This window comes from Notamacropus eugenii, chromosome 5 (assembly GCF_028372415.1).
Source record: "Notamacropus eugenii isolate mMacEug1 chromosome 5, mMacEug1.pri_v2, whole genome shotgun sequence".
NCBI lineage: Eukaryota > Metazoa > Chordata > Mammalia > Diprotodontia > Macropodidae > Notamacropus > Notamacropus eugenii.
Genome location: NC_092876.1, coordinates 131,704,259 through 131,722,039, shown reverse-complemented (window position 1 = coordinate 131,722,039; position 17,781 = coordinate 131,704,259). Strand labels below are relative to the sequence as shown.

At 45.9% G+C, this 17,781-nt stretch overlaps 1 protein-coding gene across 2 annotated transcripts in view; it reads left to right on the top strand.

Annotated features, from left to right (window-relative positions):
* PLEKHB1 (pleckstrin homology domain containing B1) overlaps nucleotides 1-16,194 on the top strand; it is a 32,336-nt gene extending 16,142 nt beyond the window's left edge. Inside the window, exons 5-8 of one of the 2 annotated variants that reach the window (XM_072610903.1) lie at nucleotides 4,938-4,977; nucleotides 6,059-6,166; nucleotides 15,033-15,135; nucleotides 15,779-16,194. In XM_072610903.1, the coding sequence (XP_072467004.1) occupies nucleotides 4,938-4,977; nucleotides 6,059-6,166; nucleotides 15,033-15,135; nucleotides 15,779-15,921 (394 nt within the window). In that variant the 3' untranslated portion in view covers nucleotides 15,922-16,194. The remainder of the gene's footprint in view (nucleotides 1-4,937; nucleotides 4,978-6,058; nucleotides 6,167-15,032; nucleotides 15,136-15,778) is intronic. The other variant, XM_072610904.1, reaches the window with a different exon arrangement.
* The last annotated feature ends 1,587 nt before the right edge of the window (nucleotides 16,195-17,781 follow it).

Sequence of the window (17,781 nt, the reverse complement as noted above, 5' to 3'; positions counted from 1 at the left end):
TGTATATATATACATATATATGTGTGTGTACACACACACACACACACACATATACATATATGAGCTAAAAGGGTAGGGAAGAAGAAGGTTAATGTTGGGAAAGGGGAAGTAGCGTGTTAGGAGAAAGAGTCAGGAGAGCAACTTCATGTTGGAGTGAGGTAGGACACAGAGTCCTTCCTAAAATGGTGGCATTTAGGTGGTTCAGTGGTTAGAGAGCTGGGCCTAAAGTCAAGAAGACCTGAGTTCATATCCAGCCTCAGATACTTACTAGCTGTGTGACCCTGGGCAAGTCACTTAACTTCTGTTTGCCTCAGTTACCTTAACTATAAAATGAGGAGAATAATAACACCTACCTCTCAAGGTTGCTGTGAGGATCAAATGAGATCACATTTGTAAAGCACTGAGCAGTTTCTGGCACATAGTAGGTGTTTCATAAATGCTACCTTATCATCATCATCATTATCCTGGGGAGGGAGTCACCCATCAGGAGATCAGGACCTCAGGGCAGATGTTTCTTTAAAGGGACAAAATGTCACAAGAAAGAGGAAACCCTGGCACTCAGTTTACCCAGGTGAGGCACACACTCTTCAGTGGAAGAAGAACCAGCTCTGGGTTCAGAGAATCTAGGTTCAAATCCAGCCTCTGACACTCCCTGTGTGGCCTTGAGAAAGTTACCTCCTCTCTGGGGGCTTAGCTTCTTCATCTGTAAAAAGAAGAGATTGGAGCTTGATCCTAAAGAAGAAATAGGAGAAACCCCATTCCTTGCTGAAGCTGGGAACTGGGAGTATGGAGTACTGAATAGGATGTCAGGCTTTTTCTGAGCTTGTTTTTTTCTCTTTTTAAAATTCTTTTGTTACTTGGGATGGTGTTCTGAAAGGGGGAGAGGGAAGGGATATATTGAACAGTGTAGAAGATATAATAAGATATTATTTGAAAAAAATGAAGGGGCTGAACTATACCTTGTCTCTAGGGTCCCTAAGTGCCATGATCCATGATCCACATCAGTGGTGGGAAGGGGACATTGCCCTCCTAAGCTTCTGGTGGTTTCAGTCAAGCTGATTTGAGTATTTCACTTTTCTTGGGTAATAGTCTATAAAAAGAACCATCCTCTTCTTCCCCACACTCTCTCACCCTTCCTTACCTGTGCCAAACATTTGTGAAGGCAAGCAGGCCTATTTGTTCAAGTAGTTCTGAAAGCAGGATTTCTCAATTTAAAGGGGAAGGGATGGCCCCCAGCCTCTGGGAGAGCCTGGTCTGAAAGGAATTAAAGTCTTTGCCCTTAGAGAGCCCCTTGTTGGGGAAATGAGTGAGAGATGTAGCCCCTTGCCCCTGACTTTTACCATCAAAACTGGAGAGGATTAATCAAGGAAAGCTTCCCAGAGGAGGTGAAATCTGGATTTAGAAGAGCAAGGTGGTAGGAGAATCCAGATGGAGGCTCTCTCGGGAAAAGTCTTACCTTTGAATGAGTAGGTTGTCTTGGCTGCAGAGCCTGCTTTGGAGACAGAGGGAAGCTGTGAGCCATCCGTGAAGATTGTTCCCGGCTGTGTTGATGTAGATCTTCTGAAGGGAGCGGGGTTCCCAGAGGATGGCCAGGAAGAGGAGGCCTGTTTGTTCGCCTAGCTCCTCCCTGGAGAGGCTGAGTCAGCCACCATGTAGAGGCAGCTCCCAGGCTGAGCCCCAGGCTAGGCCCTAGGGGTCAGCATGACAGAAGCCTTGGGCTTGGAAGAGGCAGGCCAATATAAATATATAAATATAGATATCTATATATTATATAAATATATAAATGAAATATAAAAATAGATATAGATATATAACCTCACGTCCATAAGATTCAATAACATACATTTATGCAGTTTAATAACTGTTCATTAAATGCTTCTTGTGTGGAAGCCCTGTTCCTAGCACTGGCATACACAAGTGAAACACAATGTAAGCCTTTTGTTGTTCAGTTGTCAGTCCTGTCTGACTCTTTGTGCCCCTATTTGGGGTTTTCTCAGCAAAGATACTGGAGTGGTTTGCCATTTCCTTCTCCAGCTCATTTTACAGATGAGGAAACGGAGGCAAGCAAAGTGAAGTGACTTGCCCAGAGTCATACAGCTAGTAAATGTCTAAGGCCAGATTTGAACCCAGGAAGAGGAGTCTTTCTGACTCCAGGCCCTGCCCCATGTAAGCCTTACTCTCAGAGTTGTCAGTCCAACGGAGGGATAAGATGGAGAGTAGAGATGAGTCTGTGACTTAGTAGGGTGTGATGGGGCAAAGGAGGCATTTAGAAGAATGCTCCTGGAAAAATGTGAGGAGAGAGATCAGTTTTGGCAAGATGATTAGGGAAGGGATCAAAGAAAGAGCCCTCTGGATCTCAGCAGGCAGAGGGGAAGGTGGCACATCCCAGCAGTATGGGGGAACACAGAAGTAGAAGGGAGAAGAGGAAGAAGGGGGAACAAGGGAGATGTGAATTAATCTGGGAGATAGTGTGAAAAGTCTAATAAATGGATCACATAATGCCATAATAATTTGATTACAGGGTCAGAGTTAGAAGGGATTTTGTTGTATATTTCAGTCTTGTCTGATTCTCTGTGGCCCCATTTGGGGTTTTCTTGACAAAGATACTGGAGCTCATTGTATAGATGAGGAAATTGAGGCATACAGGGCTAAGTGACTTGCCTAGAGTCACACAGCTAGTGTCTGAGGCCAGATTTGAACTCACAAAGATGAGTGTTCCTGATTCCAAGCCCAGATCACTATTCACTGCATCACCTAGAAAGGATTTAAAGATCACCTAACTCAGCATCTTCATTTTACAGAAGTGGGAACTGAGGTTCAGAGACAGAGACTTGTGACTTTGTGACTAAACAAAGGTCACAAAACTAGCAAATGACAGAGCTCTTGCAGAACTCCAGATCCATCAGTCTTTTGTTACTCCTACACTGGGAATGTTTCATGCCAGTAGATGCCTCTGCCTGTGAATGTGATGCACATAGACAGGTGGGCATTCACAGGAGGTGATTTGATACAGTAGAGCAAGTACTGGGTTTGGAGTCAGAGGAGCTGGCTTGGAATTCTGGACCTATCAGTTCCTAATTGTATGACCTTGGGCAAATCCCTTCACCAATCTGTAAAACAAGGAGTCTGCTTTAGATCAAATGATCTCTAAGGTTCCTTCCAGCTTTAAATCTCTAATAATACGACCTCACATGGACTTTAGCTATGTATATAGATGTGTCTAAGCTGTGTTTGTGCTCTCACACTCAGAATGCATGTGAAAACTTACCAAGTGTGAAAATATGTTTAATAAGAATATATGTGTAGAGTCCATATAAGATTGCATGCCATCATGGGGAGGGGGAGAAAATTTAAAACTTATGGAAGTGATTGTTGAAAATTGAAAATAAATAAATTAATAAATTTGAAGAAAAAAAAGAATTCATGCCAAGCCCCTACCACATAAGGGTTCACCATTCATATAAATATACCCACTATTTGAGATGACAACTTAGACCTGTCCCTACCAGCCCAGCACCCTCCACCCCGCAACTCTCTGTGTGTCTGTCCAGGAGACCATGGCACCCAGGCAGCATCCTGAGGATTCAGATATGGGCCAGGAATGCTGTCTTAGTTTCTCCATCTATTTTGTGGGGAGAGTTGAGCGAACTACTTGGGTGACAGGCGTGGGGACTGGAAAACAGAGCTGCCTTGTTTCAGCTTCTACCCCTGCCAGTAGCCAGGCCCCAGGTCAGCAATAGACAAAGAGTCGTCTGTTTTGGGCCCAGCCCTGCCCTCCCATCTCATGGGGCATCTCTTAGAGATGCCCTTCTGAAGTTTCCTCTGGAAGTTTCCAGAAGAATTGAGGCCTTGGAGCTCCCTGAGTCCTCCTTCAATGCCCCAGGCTGTTGTTATAGTGGGGGTGAAGGGAAAGAACTCCTGGGCTGCAAGGAGAAGGAAACACTCTCAGAAAACTTGAAAAACTGAAAACACGGATGGCAGTATGATGTAGTGAATAGAGAACAGGCCTTGGAACTGGGAAGACCTGAATTCAGGGTTCCCAACTGACACATACTGACTAGGTGACTTGGACACATGATTTAACTTCTCCAAGAGAAAAAGATGCAGGGGAGGTACCAGTCTGCTTCAGTGAAAGGGATTTATTTCCTCATGGGCAGTTCCTGATCAATGGGATCCCAGGTCTGGTCTCTATCCCCAGCCCACAGGGAAACATGCATCAGTGACCATCAGACTCACTAGCTCTGAGGGGGATGGGTCTCTAGAGAAGATCTTTGAATGAGGAGAGAGAAGGAGATTAGTCAGCAGGACCTGGGAGAACATCTTGGGCCTAGAGCAGACCTGTGGTCTATGAACTTTTTTTTATTTTGGTAACTATATTTGAATATGGTTGGCTACACCAGATTGACCGCTAAAGGAGCCCATGACCAAGAAGACCTCCTGGGTTGTGGTCTCCATGGAACCTTCAGGAGAACAGTGGCCTTCCTCTCTCCTTCCACAGGGCTTCTCGAGGACAAAGGTCCTTAGACTGGGGATTCCTTGAGGAGAGGGGCCATGACTCTCTCAGAGATGGGAGGAGTGGGCAGCTGGATGGTACTGAGTATAGAGCACTGGGCATAGCTCAGCAAGACCCAGAATCAGATCTGTCCCAGACAGTTACTAGCTGTGTGACTCTGGGTCAGTACTTAACCTCTGTCTCAGTTTCCTCAACTCTAAAATAGGAATAATAACATCACCCACCTCACAGGGTTGTTGTGAGGATCACAGTGCCTAACACATAGTAGGCATTTAATAAATGCATATTCTCTTCCTTTACTCCCCTTCTCCCACCCGGAAGGCAGGGTCTGAGGGAAGGTTTAAAGCCAAGAGAGCTTCATCTGTTTTTTGGCTGCATCCTGGGAAGTCCCAGGTCCTTATACCAACCCCTCCTTTCTTTGCAGAGCATGGAAGAGCGCCCTCCTAGAAGCCAACTCCACCCCGGTGAGCTCCCCTTCTTCTCCTCATCCACTCCTTAGGGGTCACACCTACACGTAACACCGTGGTCCTCTCTCTGTCTTTTTTCTTGCTCCCTCTTTCTCTTCTTCTCCCTCGTCTTTTTTCTTCCCTTCTCCCTCTGCCCATAGAGCTTACCCCTCTCATTTGACAGGTTCTCTATACTGAGCCAAAATCTGCCTCCCTGGGACATCTGCCTATTCCTTGGTTCTGCCTTCTGGGACCAAGCAGAGCAAGTCTGATCTCTCTGCCCAAGGATAGACTTTGGAGAGTGAGAGGAAACTGAGGCTCAAACCAACAGTTACTTTAACAAAAACATTCCTGACAATAAAAAGCAAGATAGAGTTTTGTGAGGGACAATTGAGAGTTGGCCATAAAGAGAGAAAGTGAATTCCAATACTGAGACCCCTAGGCTGAGTCCTGACTACTGTTCATTAGCTGTGTGACCTTGGGCAAATTCTTTTCCTTTGTTGAGCCTCAGTTTCTTTCTTTGTTAAATGGGGAGTGGAGGTAACTGAATGATGGGCAAGAGGCTTTCCAGTCCTCATTTTCTCTGAGTTACTGTGAGACCATATTAGTCATGTTTAGAGAACTCATCATGGCCTAAAAAAGTCATCTTAATCAAGGGACTCCTTCCTTGGGGCTTTGGGGTGGGACTGGTGGTACCAAGGATGGCAACCCTGGCTTCACCTGGGACTTTTCCAGTCCTGGAAGTGAGGAAAGCAGACCCTTAGGAAGTCACTGACTATGGGCAGGGCATTCACACTAGCCAGAGTTGGGGCAGAAGAATGAGGTCTAGATCACATCTCAGAACAGAGCCAATGTCTACTTCCCTTACCCTAAAATAGGCACTCAGGGAGAGACCCTTAAACTGGGCACTGGGTTATTTGGATCTTCACTATAGTTCCCTTGCTACCCCAACCTGAGTTACCCCAGTACAAAGAGGGGACAGGAGGGTCCCTGGTTTGTGAGATGAACTAGGAGGTTGGGGGAAGGGGAAGACTTCAGATGCCCCTCTAACCTCCCACCCCAGCCTCCCTTCTCCTGTTTCCTCTGGTGGGGACCACAGGGTACTGTCCCCCTGTGGAGCTGGCGGGCTTGGCCTCGGGGCAGGTGCGTGGTCCGCGAGTGGCACGCCAATGTAGGGTGGCCCTTGTCTTGGGCAAGGAGACGCTGGGTAAGTGACCCATATGGGGACAGAGGTGGGAGAGGGACATTTAGGTTTGGGGAAATTCTTTGGTTTGCCAAATGTCCATTCCCAACACCCCCCCCCCCTCCGAAAACATACTGCCTACTCATGTGACCCTCAGAATCATCCAGTTAAGCCCTTTACCTCTACACCATATTCCAAACAACCCTAGTGTCCATCCTTCTTCAGAGAAGGAGGTGGTTATTCAACCAGTTCTGAATCCATGTAACTTTAATCCCCTGAGCCCACATCCTTCAATCTTTTCAATAAGGAAACCATGAAAGACTTTGTCCATGTCCTGCTGAAATACAGGTATCTATTAGATCTGAGACATTCATTTCTTTGATCTACCAACCTAGGTGTTTGTAAATCAAAAAAGGAAATGAAATTAGTTTAGTATAGTTTTTCCTGAACCCTTACTGGCTTTTAGTGATCACTGTCCTAGCTGTGCCTGCAGCTTTGCGAGTACAACCTTTGTTCCCCACTTCACTCTTCAGTAGAGAGAAAGAACAATTTTGGCTCAATCTGAGAGAAAATTTCCCACAAATTAGAACTATTCAAAGTGCTTCAGGATGCAGGGCAGTTAAGTCCCTCTGTCACAGATCTCTGGACTGGGGCAGAGGATGTTGTAAAGATGGTTTCTGTACAAGTTGGACTGACTAGCTTAGGATAGTGCCTAGTACATGGTAAGTGCCAAATAAATGTCTGTTGATTGACTGTAGATAGACTATAAATGTATGTTGATCAGTAGGCCCTTGAGGTCTCTTCCAAATCTGGTATTTTATAGAAATTGACATGACAATCAAAAGCGTAAACGTGACTTCTGCCTGCTTGAATTTACAAAACTTAACATCCTGAATGAGAAGGGGGATAGTCTTACTGTCCTCAGCCCCTGACATACTGTGTGCTGTTGATTTCTTTATCTGCATAATGATGAGTCTGTATCAAACAGTCTCAAAAGGCCCTTTCATCTGTGACATGCTCCAGGGGCCTGATACCTCTGCTCTCTGTCTTCCAAAGTGGTTACTGATCTTTTCTGGCTATAGGTTTTGATTTCCAAGTTGATAGTGCTTGTGGCCTCAGCCCAGAGATAGTAATGCAGACCTATATGCCCACAGAGGCACCTACCCATGAAGTCCTGCCCTCATGTACTTGTACATGCATATGCATATTGAAACAGGTACGTGCAGGCACATGCATGTGCATACATGAGCAAGCTGCATCTGAGTGAGAGGGTTTTGGGGAGCCAGCACATCTGTCCAGTCTATGGCCTTTGGAGATCAGAAGGACCTGATTTGATCACTAGGTGCAATGGGAAAAGAAGAGAAAATGCATAAGAAGGAGCTCTGATCTTTCTAAGGAGCCAGGGAGTGAGCACGTACAGAGAGAAGTCTGGCTTTGAAGACAGTCTTGAGGAGGCCCTGTGTGCTTGGGGTGACCTTGTGGGAACAGAGAAGGGTAGAGAGGCTCAGCTCCTTGTGGACTAGGATCATCAAGGAGGGCTGCCTAGAGGATGGAGGGCTGGAACTGGGCCTTGGAGAGGATCTGCTGAGGTAGAGAAGAGCTGGGGAAGGAGGAGGTGGGGGAGGAGCAGGGAAGGTAGCCTGAGCCAAGTTGTTGATTTCTTTATCTGCATAATGATGAGACTGTATGAAACAGTCTCAAAAGGCCCTTTCAGCTGTGACGTGCTCCAGGGGCCATACAGACAGGTCAGAGCCTGATGGATGTGGGCATGGGAGGTTGGTGGTGGGGAATCCTTCTAGCATTCCTGGCGGACAAGATCAAAAGGGAATGTTGGGAGATAAGGCCAACCTCCGTGGAACCATACCATGGGAGTTTTCAAACAGCAGGCTAAGGAGTCTGGCTTTTCACCCATGGTCCGAGGGGAACTGTGGGAGGCTGAGCAGGGAGAAGACGTGGTCAGAGGCAGCCCTGTCAGTGGGAGGGAGAGAAGGGGAGACACTGGGTGGCCTCTCGGTGGGGAGGGATGCTCATTCAGATCAGGACCATGGAGAGAGAGAGAAGGAGGGAGGGAAGGGAAGGAGAGAGGGAGGGAGAGAGAGCGAGAACAAGCAAGCAGGAGGCAGAAGGGGAGAATCTTCACAGACTGTGCCATAATTTCAGAGTTGGGAGGGATCCGGTCCTGGGCCAGTCACTAATCTCCTTCTGTCTCAGTTGGTTCATCTGTAAAATGGGGATGATAACAATACCCCCTACTTCCCAGAGTTGTTGTGAGGGTCCAATGCGTTAATACGTGTAAAGTGATTTGTAAAGTACTTTATATTACATTATATAGATTAGTAAAGTACGATATAAGTGCTAGCTTTTCTTATCATCATCATCATCATCATTATAATACCTGAACCAGAATCCCTGCCACGACATGCCCAGAAATGGTAAGTCCAGTCAGCAGGTGGGGGTTGAGACCTTCCAGTCTATTTTTGATAGTTCTAATGAATTACAATAAAGGACACACAGAGATGGCACGTTAGGGTATCCAAGGCTCTGTTTATCCATTTTCTCATTTGAGCGTGCTCACAACTCTGAAGTAGCTAGGACAAGGGATTGTTATCCCTGTTTTTACAGAAAAGGAAACTGAAACCCAGGGTTACACAGCCAGTAAAGATCTAAGCTGGAATTTAAACCTCAGTCTCTTACTTTCTGGGTAGGTGGCACTAGGCCTGTCAGAAAGCCTTGAGTTCAAACCTGACCTCAGACACTTCCTAGCTATGTGACCCTGGGCAAGTCACTAAACCCTGTTTGCCTCAGTTTCCTCATCTGTAAAATGAGCTGGAGAAGGAAACAACAAACCACTCCAGTATCTTTGCCAAGAAAACCCCAAATGGGGTCATGAAGGGTTGGACACAACTGAGCAACAATAACAGCTCTTACTTTTCTGCTTCACAATTGCATCTTTCTTTATATTGAGCCCCAATTTTTTCTATGCCACATCTTCCTCCACCCACCTCCCCTTGTTCCTAGTTCTGCTCTCTGAGATCAAATAGAACAAACCTTACCCTTCCAGGCAACAACCCTTCAAATGCCTGAGGATGGCTATCATGTTCCCCCTAAGTCTTCTCTCAAGGTTAAACCTTGCATAGCTTATCTGGAGGGTTATGGTGATAGCCGTGTTTTAGGTTAGAGTCAAGGAATAGCAAGTATCAAACTTCAGCAAGAGGGAGGCAAAAGTCAGATATCAGGAGGCATCTATAGGGGCTGCTGGGCATGGGCAGATTAGCTCCTGGGTCGTCTTGGCTCAAGGCTTAGAGAGTGTGCATGTGAAGACCTGGGCAGTGTGAGGATAGAGGATAGAGGTGAGACTTGAGGGAATGGGTCGCTGGGCAGCAGTGCCATGGGGTGAGATGACTGAGGCCTGTGATTTCTCCTGCAGAGGAGCTGGCTGGAGGACAGGGGCTACCCCTGACCCTTGACCCCTAACAAATGAGTAATGAATGAATGAATGAATGAATGAATAAGGCATTTATTAAACCCCTGCCATGGACAAATCACCATTCTAAGCTCTTTGGATACAAAAAGAAAAGTATGAATTGACTAAAATCCTCACTGGCAGATGACTGTCAAGTATCACACTAGGAAAAGGTGGAAAATTCCTTAGGTAGCCCTAATTCTTTGTGTCTTCATGTGTCCAGTGCCTGTGGGGATGAGAAGTGGGGGCATAGGTGGAGAGAGGTGAATCAGCCTGTTCCCAGTGTGTCTATGTCAGGAAAGGCCAGCTGTGTGCCCAACACTCTCACAGAGCAGACTTCCTTCCATAAATTAACCTTTTTTTCTGTGAGACTGCGCCTTGATTAAAATCCCAGGGACACCTGTAAATGGGTGAGAATGGGAGAAGGCCTGGCAGGGAAGTCCCCTGCGGAACAATCTTCTCAGTCATCTCATTTGTATATCCCCTCCTGATTGGCTCCAGGGGAGCCAACCCATACTTAGATCGGGGTCCTCAACTCTGATGGAAAGAAGGAAAGGAGGGTGAGAAGGAATCCTAAGCCAGGCATTCGCAAGAGGGCACCAGTGGTGCCTCATGCCTGCCAGCTTGTTGGTGAGCTCTCCACCTCCTCAGCTCCCTCCTCTCTCCCACCAAAAGCCTGCCAGGCTGCTTCTACTTAGAGGCATGTTCTCCCTCCCAGTATTCTCTGTGGCGGAAAGCTCTCCCTCCTTAAACAATCTTGTATTTATTTCCCATATACAAACCACATATCCTTTCCTTTCCTCCCAGCAGAGACTACCCTTTCCCTCCCTTTTTTTGCCTTTGTTCCTAACACAAGGACCTGGCACATAGTGCACGTTTAATAAATTTCCTGTTGGAAATAAAACAATGATATTTTTAAAATATCTATATTTATTATTTGTTTAATATATATTTAATAATCATAGCTAACGTTTACATAGTGCTTTAAGATTTACAAAGCACCTTACACTTATTTTATCTTCACAACAACCCTGGAAGGTAAGTGCTATTGTTTTGCAGTATCATTCATAATAGCAAGCAAAAAAAAAAAAGATTTGTATTGTGTGTGTGTGTGTGTGTGTTCTAATGAAAATTTTAACACACTAAAAATCTCAAGATAGGGTTTGTTGTTTTGTGATTCTTGGTCGCAACACAGGATTTTAAAGAAAATATACAAAACCCAAAACATATGTAGCCAAAATTTTCCTTAGTAATAATAATGACTGGCAAGAGCATGTTAAGGTTTCCAAAGCACTTTATAAGTATTGTTTCATTAGATCCTCACAACAGCCCTGGGATGTCAGTGCTCTTATGATCCACATTTTACAGATGAGGGAGACTGAGGCAGACAGAAGGTAAGTGATTTACGTGTGGTCACCAGCTATTGAGTGTCTGGGGCCGAATATGATCTCAAGTCTTCCTGACTCCCAGTCCAGTACTCTGTGCACTATGGCGCCATCTAGTTGCCTTTAGTTGACTTGTTGAAGATGATTTCTATTCTGGAGCTATGTGACCTTGAGCCTTCTCTGGGCATCAGTTTCTTCTGTGATATAATAAAAAGAGCACTGGATTTGGAGTAAGAACCCTGGGTTGGAATCACAACTCTCCACTTGTTACCTGTGTGACCTAGTAGTCATCTAATCTCTGGGCTTCATTCTCCTCTTCTGTAAAAAGAGGGATATAGAATAAATTACCTCTTTGTTTTGTTTTTCAAATTAAATAATATTTTATTCACACAAACATGAACAATTTTTTAAAAGAAAAAACCAACAGCCTTCCCTTGGAACTCTGCTTAGAACTGCTCCATCCCTAACATCTGAAACTCTCCAAAGCTTCTTTCTGGCAATAACTTTTTTTCCTTCTTTCTCTTACTTATGAACTAATGAAACTATTCTCTGTTCCCATCATAACATAGGATCCTTTTCCTCTTTGCCCAGTATATCATTTATTAAATACCTACCATGTACAAGGTACCATGCAAGGCACTATGCTAAACACTGAGGATACAGAAACAAAAAATGAGACTGTTTCTGCCCCCAAGGAGCTGACATTCTTTTGGGTATAATTGTGTTACTTGCTATATTTGAGGTCTCACATTTCAGAAGATACAAATATGACCCAGAATCATAACTAGGGTAGGGTAACAGGAAGCTTGTCCCAGGATGCTGAACTTAGAGGGCATCGATAGCATTTGCAATCCTTCAGAGCTAGTTAGCAAAATTATTAAAAGAGAAAGCTATGAGATAGTGAACAGCAGTAAACTTTTTCCTTGGTCTACTCTACTGAGCTCCCCCTCCAAATCCCATATGGTGTCCATCCGATAAAGCATCTTATGCCAGTGACCTGGGGTCTCTGTCTCTTCCCCACAGAGAGATATCTTCCACCCATTTTCGCTCAGTCAGCTTAGGGCGTGTTTTGTGCCACTCATTCCGGGCACAAGAATTCCTAGTTATAGCTCTTAGAAGACCCAGTCTCTGTATTCATTGGGTTCCTAATCTAATGAGTAGGTACAGACATAACTATTCATGATAGCTGACATTTACATAGGGCTCAAATGTTTGCAAATTATTTTACATACATTATCTTCTTTAATCCTCAGAGCAATCTTGAGTGATAGGTATTCTGGGATTCATCCCCATTTTATGGATTAGGAAGGTCACACAATTAGTATTAGGGACAGAATTTTAATCTATGTCTTCCTAACTCCACATACAGCATTCTACCCACAGGCCATAATGCTTGTCTAATTCTATAGCTAGTACAGAGCGTTGGGCGATAGGGACTAAAAGAGAGAGAGAGAGACAGACGCATAGACACATGTACACAAGGTTTTGGGGAATGAAGAGAGAGAGAGAACGCTTCTGATTATAAGCATCAGTTAAAGGTTCCTGGAAGAGGCATCACCAGAAGTGGACTTTGAAGAATAGGAAAGATGTGGACACTATGGAAGGGTGGGAGCCCAAATAAGCCAGGTGTATTGTGGGAGATGATGGTAAGATTGGAGAAAGATTTGGGCCACTTGCTCCTGAAGGGACATTTCCTTATTGGGAAGAGACAGAGACCCCAAGACAGTGGTATGAGGTGAGAGATTGAGTTTGAAGTCACATTGTGGAGGGCCTTAAAGGCCAGGCTAAGTGTGTTGGAGTTTATCTTGTGGTCTATGTGGAGTTCTGCAGGCCACTTATTTTTAACACTCCCAAATGCCAAAGTCCTTGACTGTGTGTGTTTGGGTGTATGTGAGGGGGCACAGGATGTGGCCAATTATCAAATCCTGTGTAAGACACATGAATATCTGGTTCTGGCTTTGACTTCAGCCTCTGGTCATCTTATACTGGGTTGGACAGTTGGTTCTGGTGGATTGAGAGGGAGACAAGTAACAGTAAAGTAGACTCAGGACTAGGAACTCAGTCTAACGATAAATGGGTCCATTGGATTAGCATCCTCTTCACTGTCTCTCCGACTCTAGCTTCGACTCTATGTGACTATGTACATCAATTCTTGTGTCATTGGCCTCTATCTCTTTGTGTTCTCTTGCTCCTCTTTTACAGAAGCTATCCCCCATGCTTGGAATGTACTCCCTTGTATGGTCCACTTTTTTGAATCCTTCATTTATTCAAGGTGCATCTTAGGTGCCATTTCCTAAATGATGCCTTTCCAGGTCCCTTCAGAAGCTAATGTTCTATCCCTCCTTAAATCGCTTTGTATTGATGTAACTGTTTACATAGTGTATCCCTCAGTACAACAGCAGCTCCTGGAGGGAAGGAACTATTCCATTTGTGTCTGTCTATCCCCAGCACCAAGCACAGTGCTTTGCCTGTGGTAGGTGCTTAATGTGTAATTGAATTGTGTCTTAATTATGTACCTTCTCCAGCATCAAGGGCAGGAGTTTACATACAGTAGACAACCAATAAGTGTTGAGTTAAATTGACTTCTGTCTTCTTCTGGGTCTTTGTATTTGTTTCTCTGTTCATCTTTGTTTCTTTATAGCACCCTGCTGTACTTGCACACCAGCATTTTGTTCACTTGTACGTGTCTGGGGGTTAAAGAAAAGCCTCACCATTCCCATGGCCCTTCCTTTGGCCTCTCCGCCCCTGTTCCCTCCACCTTTTTGGGAGCCTGGGTTAATGGGATGAGCCCTATTTCCGTCTTCTTTGAATCTCTCAGGAGGATTGAGTTGACTCTTCCATTGCTACATGATTTTCAGACAAGTCACTTCTCTGATCTTCAGCTTCCTCTTCTTTAAATTGATAGCAGTCACCTTTGCACTGCCTCCCTCATAGAACTGTGGTGTGGTAGGCCCCTTTTTATGTGTTTCAAGGGGCTCAGTGGGGCACTAACCTTGCTCAGTTCTGCATTGGGTAGATTGTGCCTGCCCTTGGTGGCAGAACCAGAAGTGTAAGGGAGTGGGGGTGGAGGTTGGAGTGGTTAGGAAGATAGTGTTAGAATTCTGGATAGGAGGAGCCTAGGAGCAACTCCTAAAGACAGAGGAAGATAAATTTCAGGACCATGGAGAGAGGAAGAAGCTCACTGGCTTCTTTCTGGGGGACATATAGAAAATCGGTGGATTTCAGGACCATGGAGAGAGGAAGAAGCACACTGGCTTCCTCATGGGAGACACAGAAAATAAAAATAGTTTATTCCGTTTTGTCCTCAGCATTTCCTAAGCATGCTCTCATATAGTTACTATGAGAGAGGAGGAAGAGACCTGCCCCGAGGAAGTTCCTAGTCTGTTTGTGAAGCTCAGATTCAACAGCTGGTTTAATTGGGAAAGAAAGGGTGATGTTTTCTTGAAGATGTGTTACAAGAACAAAAGTTTCTCCTCTATGACTCTCATCAGAGCTATTTCTTAGGGGGGCAATGCACCTTAGGGAAGTGGAAAGCTCCCTAAGGACTCAAAGGCACAACGCCTGGACTCTACTTCTGCCTCTGCCCCTAGCTCACTGTGTGACCTCAGGCAAGTCTCTTCTCTTCCTCAGACCTTAGTTTTCTCCACTGTAAAATAGACAAATTGATTTCTAAGTCCTCTTTCCCCCCTGAGTCTCTTAGGGAGTTGTTACCCTGAAAGATGAAGGCATTTAGTAGGAGGAGCTGAGAAGACATACAGTGGTTTGGGGTGTGAAGTGGATCTAGGGGACATGAAATGTGAAGTAAGTCTAGGGGAAATGCCTTATAAGGCAGAATGGGGACTTTGGACCAGGGAGAAGAGGATCAAGGGTCCAAGACTGAATTCAGTGCAGGGGCAAGAAGTTGAGGTATGAGGCAGAGACAGACTACACTTAGGTCTGATGTTAGAAGCTTGTGAGGAGGAAGTTGGGGGAGTTGGAAGACTCTGAGGCCTAGGGCAGAAACCTCTCCCTCCCCACTTTCGAACTTTGACTCTGTCCCCAGGTACGCATCTATGACCCCTACGACGACTACTACCAGATGGTGCCACCCAATGCCCATGATGCCACCTACATCCGCACTGGCTACTATGGGCCCCAGTATGGAGGTATGAACCCTTCCCTGGACCCTGATCATCAGAAGAGAAGGGAGTTTTCTGAGGGCTTGGGATGTGGAGGCTTAATGGGGAATGAGTTCCATTAAGGTTGCCAGGGGCAGAGGGTGGGTTGAAAGGGAGAAATTCTTTGGAAAAGTCCAAAGTTGAATAAACTACCTTCATAGGTGGTAAGATCATTATCACTTGATGTATGTAACCCTCCAGAGATTTGGGGTTGAGTTAGCTTCCCTTCCAGCTCTGAGATTCTGGAATTTTATGAGCCCCAATACCTACCTCAAGACCTGGTCTCAGCTGTGTCCTTAGCCCTCAGGCCTTCTTCCCTCTGAGGCCCCCAACCCTCCTTATCTCCCCTTATTCCATAATGCTTGCTCAGGGCCTCAGATAGTCTTTCCCTCTGTACTACAGGAGATAATTCTGCTCTCAAGCATCTCCTCCCAGTCTGATGGTGAGACAGATAATGAGGCCCCATGTTTATACTCTTTGAAAGGTACAAATGGTGAATTGTGTGGCCAGAGAAAGCTTCCCAGAGAGGTCACATTTAGAATGGGCTTTGAAGACCAGGTGGGCCATTCCCTCCCCTCAGCTCCTTCCTTAATGTACAGTTCCCTTTCCCCTCTGCTTTGTTTCCCCACAGCTCCGGGAGTAACTCACGTCATCCTGCGTGACTCACCATACTATGGCAGAGATACTGGGGGTGAGATTGCCATGGGCATGTTGGCTGGAGCTGCCACAGGTGCAGCCCTGGGTTCCCTCATGTGGATGCCCTGCTGGTTCTGAGGCCACACACCCAGGAGCACCTGAAGATTCTCCCCACTTTTGGACAGAGAACTTGACCCTGGCCCTGGCCCTGGCCCTCATTAGATGCCTATCTGTCTGTGGCATAAACTTCTCCTTGATGGTCCTGTCCTGACCTCCCCAGAATCCTAAGAACTGGGTTTTTGCTCCCTCAGTCTTTGCTTTGGTCAAGCTCTGGCTGCTTATGGTCACTCTAATGTCCATGCCCTTCTGTACCCCAACTACCAGAATAGATATAAGATGTTTTGGCTCTCACTATGTCCCACAGTGGTGCTCCCACCCCAAGCTGTGGCTAGAAGTCTGAGTGGTTCCTTAACCCATCCCCATTACACAACACACACACACACACACACACACACACACATACACACACACACACATTTTCTCTCTCTCTTTCCCATCCTTCCAAACCCAGATAGATTCACAAACCCAGCCGTCAATATCCATACCCCCATCACCCTCAGAGGAGCAGAGATATCTAGATACTCATAAACACATACTCACAGGCTCCCTCTCCCCATTTCACTTCACTGCTCCTGCCTCCCCAACACATACACACCCTTCCCACCCAAGGAATTAAACCAAAAACTTCTTTCTCTCTCCACACCAAACACAACTACATTCTTACAGATACTCCAGTCCATATACCCACCACACATACAAACAGAAGCCCTCCTCTCCCTTTCGCTAAAAACACACTGGTACACACAGTTCAGTAGAGAAAAAGAGAGGCCCATAAATATCCTCATCCCAACACCATTGACTAGCCTCCTTCCCATACTTATACTCACTCCCTCACTCCTGCCTCTGACAGCCCTCATAGTGAGCAGAGGACAGAAGAGCTCTCTCCTTCTTGGCATTTCCTCCTAAGGGGTGGCCCTGATGGAGTGGGACTAGTTCCAAATGTTTAAATAGCCAGGTGCAGGAGGAGGGGTTTCATTTGCCCAGGCAAGTAACACAATTGCTAGTCTGTCACATGGGACCTTAAGGGAGTCAGGACCGCATATAGGGACCCTCCCCTCTTCCACAGGATGCGAGGAGGTGAAATGTGCTTCCAGCTCCTTTGGAAGGAACCTTGGGTGCCTACCTCTTAGCCATCAGGACTCTAGTTACCAGAATGTCCCTGTGTAGCCCTGGGTGTCCAGGGACCAGGAAAGATCTGCCTGGATCTTCTTATCCCACCACAGTCTCTAGAAATGTTTATTCATAGATAAGCTAAATGAATTTGGGGTGCTTATCCTAAAGAGAAGACAGAGTTCTGCCAGCACATACTTAGAGCTATTCTATGGAAGAGGGGTCGGTCATTATATATCAGGCACTTACTATGTACCAGGTGCTGTTGGGTCAGACGTGTTCTTTTTGGCAGGACCATTTGCTAGCAGATCTATCCCACAATGGAAAGGACTACTTGAGAGGGGGTGAGCTCTCTTGTCAGTGGAGGTATTCCAGGGTAGGCTGGATGACTGCTGATCTGGGAGACTGAAAGAGATTCCTGCCTTAGCAGGGAGGTTGGAGTGGACACACTCTGAAGGTCCTTCCAGCTTAGCAAGAACTGCCGACACCATGCTTCCTGGAAAATGCTTTGCCTGCGCTGAGTTGGGAAGAACATAAGCTTAGGAGGGCCACCCTTTTAGCAGCCCCCAAAAGGTCGATTCTGTCTTTGGGACACCTGGAGACCAGTGGTTATACACATACCCTCACCCCATTTCAAAAACAGAACCAAGGGAGAAAGTTGAGATGGTCACACTAGATATTTCCCTCCTTTATTCCCCATGACACACAAGTTGGTCTGAGGCTGGGAGTAGTGTGTAAGCAGGGGCCTCCAAGGCCAGGCCAGGACAT